This window comes from Impatiens glandulifera, chromosome 5, assembly GCF_907164915.1.
Source record: "Impatiens glandulifera chromosome 5, dImpGla2.1, whole genome shotgun sequence".
NCBI lineage: Eukaryota > Viridiplantae > Streptophyta > Magnoliopsida > Ericales > Balsaminaceae > Impatiens > Impatiens glandulifera.
In genome coordinates this window covers 48,174,406-48,187,081 of record NC_061866.1, presented here as the reverse complement: position 1 = coordinate 48,187,081, position 12,676 = coordinate 48,174,406, and the positions used below count along the sequence as shown (strand labels likewise).

The 12,676-nt window shown below is 28.0% G+C and overlaps 1 protein-coding gene across 1 annotated transcript; it reads left to right on the top strand.

Moving 5' to 3' along the window:
* Positions 1-10,606: 10,606 nt before the first annotated feature.
* Positions 10,607-12,656, top strand: LOC124940556 (calcium-dependent protein kinase 19-like). The gene is made up of 7 exons (XM_047481080.1): positions 10,607-11,238; positions 11,320-11,463; positions 11,542-11,694; positions 11,766-12,049; positions 12,134-12,261; positions 12,348-12,450; positions 12,526-12,656. The coding sequence occupies exons 1-7, from the start codon at positions 10,632-10,634 to the stop codon at positions 12,577-12,579; spliced, it is 1,473 nt and encodes a 490-aa protein (XP_047337036.1). The 5' UTR covers positions 10,607-10,631; the 3' UTR covers positions 12,580-12,656.
* Positions 12,657-12,676: the final 20 nt, after the last annotated feature.

Here is a 12,676-nt window from a genome sequence, read left to right as displayed (position 1 = left end):
CAATACATATCTAATTGGAATACAAATAAATAACAAATCAAATGGTATTCATTGCATGATAACCAGATTATCCAAATTGCATTAGTATATTGTATCAAGATCCAACAAACAAATTAGTAAGCTAGGTCTACTCTCTACTGACAGACATGTGACTAAATTAATTGATGAAATTTTATTCTTGTCTTTTAGGTGTAGACCAATAAATCTCTACTGATTTTTATTTTATTTTATTTTATTTTTGAATGTCAAATAACGTGGTCCTCTTTTAAAACAAATATATATTAACTGTTATATAAAATGCATATTTTCCATTTTATTATTTCATTGAACGATTCATAACCAAATAAGTTGGTTCTCTTTAGAACAAATATTGTTAATTACATGCAATACATGCATATTTCCCATTTTGTTATATGTTATGAATTAAGATAACAATCTATGTGAATACAAGGGTCTCATCTAGATAATAGAGTCCTTTATATTTGTTTTTATTTAAGAATATATTTGAATATTTTCTATTTTAAAAATGACTACATATATACATAAGAAGGTTTTCATATAATTTACTTCATAAATAAATACAAGAACACGTCAATTACAATTTACACGATTTTTTTAAATAAGCTAAATTAAATATCTTCATGATAATCTAATTTGACTTGTTAATATATATCATGTAATAACTCCTGTCTCCGTTAGGTGAGAGGATCATTCAATTCATTAACATAATATAATTTATAACTGTTTTGATAATATTTAACTACTCATTCATTCATTGAATAGATCATTTTCAAAAAGAAAATTAATGTGTTTCGATAATAATATATAATTGCAATTTGATAAGTAATTAATAATATTTATACCGTGTGGGTCCCAACACCTTCCATTGGATTATCAAACTAATTTTACACTTTATATTTTTGTAATAAATTTCCAAAAACAACTAGTTTTTGGACAAAAGAAAATGTTAATGTTTGTTTATTATTTTTTAGGTTGATGAGCATTTTGTTGATTATGTATTGTCTATTGGTTATCTCTCGCTTTATTATGGTTATGTTGGGTGACATGCACATTGAAACACTCGTTTTTAGTGTTTTTATTGTTGGGTTTAACGACACTCATATAATTTATAATATATAATTAGACTTAAAAAAAAAATATTTTGAAATGAAGCCAAAATTGATATATATATATATATATATATATATATATATATATATATATATATATATATATATATATATATATATATATATATATATATATATATATATATATATATATATATATATATATATATATATATATATATATATATATATATATATATATATATACCATCTCCTCTCCTCTCCTCTCCAAAATATGGTTACTTTCAAGATCTTGTTGGTGGGAATTATTTACTTTTAAAATCACATTCCTAAATAATTGATGAAATATTTGACTCTCATGAATTTATTTAAATTACTAATTAAAATAATAAAACACTATTTTTTTTAAATCATATAAATGTATTAATTATAGTAATTTTTTTAAAATAGCTAGTTAATTTCTTCACCAAACAATGTTCATATATAGATTTTCTTCATGATTTTAATTTCATAGTTTTTCTTTGTTTTATTTGAGAAAATCGTAATTAATAATTGTTTATATTTATTGTGTTCATAATATTTATTTTTTCTTTATTAATAAAAAAATGTTTATCATTTAAAAAACATAATTGATTAATTTGTATTTAATAAAACAAAAATATACAACATCAATCAACCTCTTAATTAATTAAGTCAAAATCAGCTTTATCAAATAATTGACTCCAAATGAGAAATATATTAATTATTCATTTATTTATCAAAATCATTAATTAGTATATCAAATGGTAAAAAAGTATTTTATTATTTGTCATAAATAATCATATTTTTCATCAAATAGTATATTATTTTTAAAAAATAACCACTTATCAAACAAGCATTAAGAACTCATTTTTAAATAATCTATATTATTTATATAAACACATTACAAAATTATCCATAATTTGATTTCATATGATATGATATGAAGATATATTTTCAAATATGTCATATATTTTTTTCCCTCTAAAGACTTTGTCTATTTAGTTTTTTATTATAAGAAATCTTGTCCTTCATAATGAGCAAGTTGACAAGTATATATTATAGATATACTCCACGACATGCATTAATTAGTTGACTTCTGACACAGTAAATTAGGTTTGCAATAAATTACTTAACTGTAGGACAGGTTAGTTCTTCATTATTTAAAAAAATAAAAGAAATACCTTATATAATGGTAATTAGAACCCAAGTATAAAAGTGTCGCCAAAATGTACCGCCGCCAAAATATAATTTCACAAGAAGCAGCGTGGGCAAGAACAACATTATGTTATTTTCTTAATTAGAGATGATAATGTCTTATGATAAAATGAATAGAGTGTTCATTTTGGTTCATATTTTATAGTAGATATTTTTAATTAGAGATGTTGTCAAAATTGAAATATATTTGTATTTGGCTCACATAATTTATACATTCTCAATTGGAACTTAATATATCTTTTTGTTTTATTAATATTAAAGTTGATAATTTGAAATACATAATTTAAAGTTTAATTTTTTTATTATTGTATAAATTAAAAAGAAAAAATAGTAATATATAGAAAAATTGGCTAAATAGAAAAAAAAAATCAAGAACATAGCTTAACCGGATAAACTACTTTACCGGCATTATTTTATGCGCCGCCATATATGTCACGGACAGCTTTCCCTATTATTATAATCGGTAATTTATGGCGGCGCATATATGTCGGCATTCACCTTTTTAAGCATGGGTAAAAGTGTTATTTGTTTGTTTTATATAGCATGTGACTCAATCTATATGGCTCCTATGTCATTTGTTGATGCAATTCTTAATTTAATAAAAATAAATTGATCTTAGATTGAATTTAAGTATGTTACAGTTTTATTAGTTATAATTATTAATCTTAAATTGTACTTTAGCTCAATAATCCAAGTAAACTAACCAATTTGTTTTCATCTATGATCACGGTGTCTAGTTCGGTTTGCGTGCACACAAAATTACAAAGAGTAGAAAATAATCACACACAATAGATGAAGTTATTGGGTCTCAGGACTAGAGAGGAGAATAAAACTCAGTACCACTTTAGACCAACTAACTATGGAGCTAATGGATCTTCTTTATTAATGTCATATTCTAGACCAATTAACAAATAAATTGAAACAAATAATTAATAAACGGGTCAAATAAGTTGTAATCAAAATAACTCCAACTACATATAATGAATGTATGTATATGTAGATAGATAATTAAAGATATCTGACCGATCACAAAACTAAGAAAATTTACACTTTTTGTGGACATGTCTCTTTTAGGTTATTTAAAACAGCGTTAATTGGTGGTAATTTTTGAACGAATAAAAAAGCAATACAATGGACTTGTATTTAATTATATACCTTACTTTGATCTCTTAGTACAAAGTTACACCAAACTTGTTGCCGCTTTAATTGAGTTCTCATTTAAGTCCATGTTAAGTGGCTCATGTTCTTCCCATAGAGAGATAGAATTAATTCGACATCTTATAAGTTATATACAAGAAAAAATACTCACAAAACCACAATCAAATCAATAAACAAGATCAAATGAAACACGGAACAAATGGAAAGCGATCTGGCGGAATGGTGGCTAGTCCACTCCAATGACTAGTACCAGATGAATTTTACTTTGAGTGTTATAATCCTTATTTGTGTATGTTCTATTGTTCTTTGTTGGATAAAATGGTATTTCATCTTTAAGTCTATTCATCTCCACACTTCGACAATACAAGACTTTTGATTGGAGTCACGGTTATGTTATTGTACAACCAAGGTAGATATCGATTGTCTTCAAACCAGCCCCATATTTTCTATCAGTTTTTGGGAAAAAGGTTTCTTGCATGCCATGTAGAATTTGTAGATCCACCTAAAACCAAATGTTCTATTCATTCATTATTCTCAAATTCGACAAGATTATCTTGTGAGTTCCAATTATTTAGTCAGTACCAAAGTTAATTGTTTCTAGTTGGGTTAGAAAAGAATTTTTGACAAGATAACCTATTAAGATAGATCAAATGACAAAAGTTCAATTCTCACTCAAAATTCTTTAAGTTAAAATAAAGATAACTTAAAAATAAATTGATAAGAAGACACCTTAACAAGCTTGAAGACTTTGAATTTTTCTAAACCTCGTCAATTACACACGCGAAAGACAATAAATAAAGAAGTTTAAGTTGAAAAATATTTACACAGAGTATGTACTTATGCACACATTTATTTTTGTTGGTTTTGTTGACTTGGTTTAATTGATTTGCTTTTCCTTCACAAAAGGAAATGGTTCATGCTAGTGAGTGATCAGAAATAATTTTTGTGGATAAGATTATAATAGAATAGTATACTATGCCCTACTACTATAACATTAACACCCACAAAAATCAATGTGGTTCGACTGTCCTCACACAAATAGAATTTATACCCATTAATAATTTAAATGTGATTTAAGTCAAACGCTTGACAAGTTCATATCTAGATTCAAATTCAAACCATGTATTTCTAAATGTGTCTGTATTTCTTTTGGTTATACTAAACTAGATTATTTGAAATATAATCTACCGATTATCCAAATAACCCAAAACCGAACAAGGCTGCATGCATGCCTCCCCCCTAGAGATGTTCTAACCGTATTTTGGAATGATAGAGTGGGGATTAATTAGTACAACAATAAACATCAATTAATATATTTATCTATGATGATTTTCAAGTTTTGGAAACCATAATAGTCACTAATGAAGCTCTTTATTTTTGTCGCGCAGTTGTAGACCCCAACATGTTGATCATGACTTTATTTTTGAGAGACTTCTATACCCATATTGAGTTATTTATGATTTAAGTGTTTATAGCCAACTAAGAACTAACCACTTTATTGACAATTAATGAGAACTACGTTCCCAACTGTCCATGCCCAAATGTTTACTATTAATGGTCCTGTTACCCCTTTATTTGTATATAGTTGTTGACTTTTGTAAATAGTGCTATCATAATTTTATTTGCTTTTTTTTAATGTTTCTTTTTATTTATTTGTTTGTTGTTCAGAATTCCCACGCTGACTTGTTGCGTGTGTGTTAAACTATTATGTCTCTATATTATTTTAAAAAATTATTAAAAAAACTAAAAGTTGTACAAAGCTTCCAACGATATCCAACACTCAGGGTCGGGCCTGCACCAATGCGACACTCAGAATTAGGGTTCAACAATTTTTGGGTAAATCCGAAACACGAACTTAGACATGATATAACTCAAAAAAAAAATCCTAAATAAGGGAAGGAAACTACATTGTCCTAACAGGTGAAGCTGCTGGGTGGGGTCACTTACCTTTAATGGTTGACCTAGGGTTTGACTCTTTATAGTGCCTTGATGGTCTTATTTTTATAATATAGAATCTTTAAATTGTTTGGTTGTTCAAACTTAATTATAATGCATGTATAATTTTGTGTAACTAATATTTTGAAATAAATAAATTTGATATTATATATTAAATTAATTAATTATTATTATGTTGAAATTTCATTGTATATATATAATTTCATTTACTGATTTATTGACACTAGAACAAAATGCAACCGGCGCAAACAAAGTCATTTGCCGACGCTTTAAGAGGATATGAAGAAGTAGGCGATAATTTATCTACCCGGCGCTTATATAGCGACGTTTAATCGCAATAAATCATTTCATTACATCATTAGTATTGGCGACGTTTTACAATTATTTTGATTTAAGCTTATTAAATTTATATAGATCAATAGACTCCGAATTTTTTAGTTCCTTCTCATAACATGCATAAGAATAATTGTTGTTTCTTCAAAATGAAATTACCGAAATTTATATAAACCTCGCTATGAGATCACAATCATAACATATATGATCTCAACCTTGATCACCATATATATGTTATTCTTCAATTGTAGATCATGCGCAACATGATCAAAACCGTACAAGTCCATAACATACATTTTGCAGTAATAACTTTGGACATCTAAAAGATTTGAAGCCAAATTGTTATTTTGATTGGGATCTAAAAAAACGTTGATAACCCATATGACAAAACTGATTAGTATCCGCCATCAAATATTTCAAACAAGTTTATTTGTTACAACAAAGACATTCAAAATTTTCGTAAGATTTAAAGTATGAAATTCCCAAATCTCATGAGTGAAAACGAATGGGATGACTTTGTTTTTTGTTTAACTAACAAGGAATTTAATTTGACTGGAAAAGTCAATTTATAAATTAAAACACTGTTAATTAGTTGTATGTAATTTTAGTTCTCTTTCAAAAAAAAAAAAAAAAAATTAATGTAATTTGAGTAAAATGAGTTTACTCAAACCATACAATCTAAAATAAATGAATGAATTTTGTTTGAGTCTGTTAAAATGGATTTGATTTTACCCAATAATTACCCCCATATGCATGCTCACCTGATTCAAAATTATGTATTTTCGGTGTACAAGTTCATCAAACTTCCTAATATATATTATTACCTGGTTGAATTTGTTTAGTGTTTTTTTTTAATGTGTGTTGACACTTTGGAATGTTAACATCGTGATTTTGTAATGTTTGTGTGGTTAACGGTAACAGTTATAATTAACCGTTACTGATAAAAAGTATTATTAAGAGCGCCATTACTAAGTATCGTTAGAGAAAGCATTTTTCTATTAGTTATACTTAAAAAAAAAAACTCTCATTTATATCATATTGAGTTGACATTTTTCAAAAAAATAAAATAATGAATTTTCAGTTCCGGTTTTCTATCAGAACATTGCTCTAATTTTTTATTTTAGAATTATGGTTAAAAGTTATCTTAATTGTGAGGTTATGCTAGTCACCTAAATAATAAACTCAAAAAAAAAAAAAAAAAACTCACAATATTTAAAATAACGAGAGTTTTAATTAAGAACCTAAATATTTTATATTCATTCTTATAATCTAAGAGGGTCATGCTAGTCACACAAATATTATATTACTACTTCATAAAGAATAAGGAGTTGCTTTGTATTTTCTATGATAGTATATGTGATCAAATATATAGCTGATTGGATGCCATCTTCACTAATTTTTTCAAAAAAATATATCCCATTATAACATTAGTAATTTTTTTTATAAAGAAATTAATTCTTATTCAATCAAATAAGGAATTACATAAAAATTATTAATTTGTAAATATTATAAAATAATATCTAAAAATTCAAATATAGAAATTACATAATATAGATTTGCAAACAATTCTAATGAAACTGATTCATCAATCACACTATTTTTTTAAGGTAACTCTAGAGACAAAGTCATTTGAATTCAATAACAATGAGTGATGAAGGCGGGCAAGCCGAACAAACCAATTAAGCATTGTCGCAAATCTCTACCCAAAATTTTGAGCGGCAATAAAATTGATCTTTGCCCGACGGTTGGTAACCTACCAAATAACAATTGACCATCTATAAATATGGTCAAAATAACAAGGAATCCATAAAAATCATTAGAAAATACATGTAAAAGGAGCTCTAGATGAAAAATAAATTTTAGAAACTTCTTATAAGAAAAATAAATAAATAAAATCAGATCCGACAGCATCATTTGCTTTACTATAAAGAAATAGATGAATACGGACTCGAGAAATTGTCACCAATACGATTGGAAGGTATGAGAAACAGACAACCTACTAAAGATTATGAGTATTATTCTGATTACAAAATATGAGATGAAAAATCCGATTCGCCTAAAAAGATTGTCATATTGAACAAAAACACAACACAAATTTAAATCGGAGTGATAGAAAAAGAAACAAGGTAACCTCTGATGTTAAAAAAGGCCACCAGATGAGCCATGAACAAAATGATTTTTTAACTTCTCTAAAGTTTTTTCTAGAAAGAGAAAAGTTCTTTTTTATATTTTTTAAAAGAAGTTTTTAAAATTTATCTTTAATCTGATGGCCTTTTACAAGTAATGATTTATATGTTTTTTCACTATTTTAACCATATTTGTATATTTATCATTTGACAATATTTTTTTCGGCGTTGGTTACCAACCTTCGGGCAAAATAAATTTTACTGTCGCTTAGAGTTAGAGTTACCCTGAATAAACCATGTGATTAATGGTGAATTAGTCTGAATAAACCATGTGATTAATAGTGAATTAGTTTCACAAGAATCTTAATCTTTGTAAATTTATATTAGGTAAAGTCTAGATTTGATTTTTTAGATATTATTTTTTTTATTTGTAAATTAATGTTCTATGTGTAACTCCTTATTTGATTAAATGAGAAATAATTACTTATTAATAAAAAATTGAGGCTGTTTCTGAGTTGTTATTAGGGTTTTGTCTTGGGATAAGTCCAACAAGTTCATGGGCCAGGACAGTCCACCTAAGATAGTCCATTTAATAAAATAAAGTCTGTTATTAAATTTTTAAACATAAAAGTGTGTAGTGCAGTGTGAGTTAAGATGTAAAATTATAATTTTTATTTGGTGATTAGTTCTATTCTCACAAAAAAAAAAATTAATTAAAATTATGGCAGCTAAACTTTTTTTTCCATGTTTTTCTATATGAAAATGGGACATACCAATTCTGGGCCGACACCGATTGTTATATGTCATAAGTTATTAGCTGCAGAAAAATTTCCTTATTTGTTTATGGTGAGAACAAATGATCTAAAACTAAACATTAAAATTATAGCAAATTCAAATATACAATAAAAAAAAATCATATGTTTGTACGTTATCCTTCATATATTGTAGGCTTAATGAATTTGTTGTTTATTTACAAACTCAGATTACTGAAAAATAATTAAATAAAAAGGTATTGATCAGGTTTAATCATAGATCCTCTACGGCCCAAAAAAATGGTCTCAAACGCGGCCCAATCAGGTGTGTTAATTTCTAAGAAATAACAAACAGAACACCATTTATTTTCTTCACAATCAAACTTGTTTTTATACATTTTTTTCTTTTTTATTTAAATGATCTATCCACTTTATAATAAAATTATTAAACGGAGATCTTCAAGAAGAGTAAGTCCCCAAACAAATCAACAGGTTTTCTGAATTTAATTTTTGACATCTTCGTGATAATGATAAATTTTCTCTAGTTCTTTTCAACTAGATAGTCTATTATAATATTATAAGGACGGAGATTTATCTGGTAAGTCTCGCTCTTTTAGTCGCCTCAATTAGTGACTTTCAATAGTCACTGACGGTCTCCGACATAATCTACTGATATTTTGTCAAATTCCAAAAAAGACTCAAAATACTTGCCACAACACGACAAAGTAAAAAATAATGGGAGGTCGTCTCCACCCATTCCGCAATAAACAATAGGACCACGACAACGATTCACAATAATCATACTCTTCCTCATACCTTTATTATTTTATATAATTCAAAATTATATTAATACAAATAGTAATATGTGTGAAATTGATTTTTTGCTTGTATTAGAAAAAAAAACCATCACAATTTAATCGCAAAATCATACTAAACTTTTTAGATCTAGTTTAGCAAAATGATATAATGCCATTTTAATTTCATAAAAAAAGGTCTTCCCCTTTGCAATATTTCTTTGTAAATAAGTTAAGTCCAAAATGACACAAATTTCCAACATTGAATCAGTTGAAGTGTTGATTTTGTTGATCAATAACTTAAATTATAACTTATATTTAATCATAGGATGCAATTAATCAATCCATATATTAGGATTTCTTCTAATGTAATTACAAAACAAATGCATTGACCACTTAAAATGGAAATTTCAAGATTACAGCTAATAAATATATACAAAATATTGAAAATGGCTATATATTGGGTTAGCTAGCTGGCTTACTCTAAAATTGAAGCCATTTACATGAATGTTTCAAAATTAATTAAAGGTACATCATCCCCCGCCCATTTTGATTCTCTTGAACTCAATCTTTCTTAATATAAAAACTTGCATTTACATCTTAATCTCCCCTTAAGTAAGCTTAGATAACATAAATAAATTACTAAATTACATTATTATCATCCTTTTGTAATGTAATTCAGGTAATCCAAAATATTTTGTATATATATATACTAAATTTACTTTCTCGATAATATTATCATGGTAGCCTAAATAAAAAAGAAAAATGAGCTCGATCTCGATAATATTATCATGGTAGCCTAAATAAAAATAAAAAATGAGCTCGAATAAATTTAAAATCGAAGTTCAAATTTTTTTTTTTTGTAAAGGATAGACCGACAAAGAATTGACACGATTGGCTATATTTAAAAGCATATATTTTGAAGAAAGCCGTTAACGCGTACTTACAGAAAAGCATCTTTTAACGACACTACCACTACACACTGCGCCGCCGTCAATCTATTTATAGGAATCTTTGACGACACATTAAAATCTTGACAACTTTCTACTCTTTCCCACTCCCATTTCCAGACAATTTCAACCACCCACTACCCATATATTATAAATAGATCTATCTATATCCAAGAATTGACATATTAGATTTCTGGGTTTCTAGCTAGCTAATTAAAAGACAAGTTCTTTCTTGATGGGTATTTGTATGAGCAAAGGGGGAAACTCAAAGCAAAAGAAAGGAAACAATAATTCAATGGCGCGTTCCCAAAACCTTAAAATAGACAACAACAATAATAATATACTGGAGAAGCCATACGAGGATATTAGGAGACACTACAGGATAATGGAAAAGCTGGGCAAGGGAAAATTCGGGGTTACTTATCTTTGTACTGAAATCTCAACCGGCAAGAAATTTGCCTGCAAATCCATCTCAAAGAGGAAGAAGATTGATGAAGTGGACAAGAACAACATAAGGAGAGAGATTCAAATAATGCAACATCTGAGTGGGCAAGCAAATATAGTTGAATTCAAGGATGCTTATGAAGACAAACATTATGTTCATATAGTTATGGAGCTTTGTTCAGGAGGTGAACTTTTCGATAGAATTACTGCGCGACATCATTACAGTGAAAGGGCTGCAGCTTCCATTTGTAAGGCTATTGTGAAGGCGATTAACCATTGTCATTTCATGGGTGTGATGCATAGAGACATCAAACCTGAGAATTTCCTGTTATCTGATAAAACTGAAAACTCTGTTTTGAAAATAACAGATTTTGGTCTCTCTGTTTTCATTCAGCAAGGTATTATTCATTATTACTCAACTCCTTTCTTCATCAAAATTACATTGTCAAGTCTTTCTGATATCATCTTCTTCTCGCAAGGAAAACATTATCACGACGTGGTTGGAAGTGTTTACTATATTGCTCCAGAAGTTTTGCGAAAGAGATATGGAAAAGAAGCAGATATATGGAGTGCAGGAGTAATATTGTACATGTTACTATGTGGTTTACCTCCTTTCTGGGATGGTAATTAAGAATTCAAAATAAGTTATGATAAGTTTAGTCATAAGTCATTAATCACCTTCTTTGAATCACAATGTGCAGAAACAGAGACAGGAATATTCGATGCCATTCTAAAAGGACAATTCGATCTTCAAATCGATCCTTGGCCATCCATATCCACCTCTGCAAAGGATCTTGTTCGAAGGATGTTAACTCAAAATCCCAATAGGAGGATAACTTCTGCTCAGATCCTCGGTATACAAACAATTTTTACTTTTTTCTGTTTTATTTACCAATGTTCTTTAATTCAGTGTCCATTCATGCAGAGCATCCATGGATACGAGAAGGTGGAGAAGCATCTAATAAGCCATTAAACAACGCAGTATTGATGAGAATGAAACAATTTGGAGCGATGAATAAACTGAAGAAACTAGCACTCAAGGTTATTGCTGAAAATCTATCTGAAGAAGAAATACAAGGGCTAAAAGTAATATTCACCAACATGGACACAGATAAGAATGGTACCATAAGCTTCCAGGAACTTAAGGAAGGCTTGTCTCGACTCGGTTCAAAACCTACTGAAGCCGAGGTCAAGCAACTAATGGAAGCAGTAAGATCCATCCATATTTGGATTCCAAAAGCATATATTTTACAAATCCAACATATTTTGATTCTTTAATTTGGTTAAATCCAGGCAGACATAGATGGAAATGGGTTGATTGATTACCATGAATTCATAGCTGCTACAATGCATACACATAAAATTGATAAAGAAGATCATCTCTACACAGCATTTCAGTATTTTGACAAAGACAATTGTGGGTGAGGATAGATTCTCCAAATTCATTCTACTAAATTTGATTTCTCATTATATAGATCGACCAGGTCCTTAATTTCTTGATATTCAGGTATATCACGAAAGATGAACTTGAGGCAGCAGTAAAAAAGAATAGTACTAAGGTTGATGAAGCCTCAATCAAGAAAATCATATCAGAAATTGACACTGATAATGTAAAGTATTTTTTTTATCAAATAATTAAATTAACTAAGAAGAAGAAGAAGAAGTTAATGTTTGTGTGCATACAGGATGGAAGAATAAACTACATGGAGTTCTGTACAATGATGAGGAAGAAGGCATAGATTGATAATTCTCAGCAATATGTATTAGTACTGTTAAATGTCATGATTCATAATTTAATAATCAACATAACCCATGTCATGATATTCTTTTTTTCTT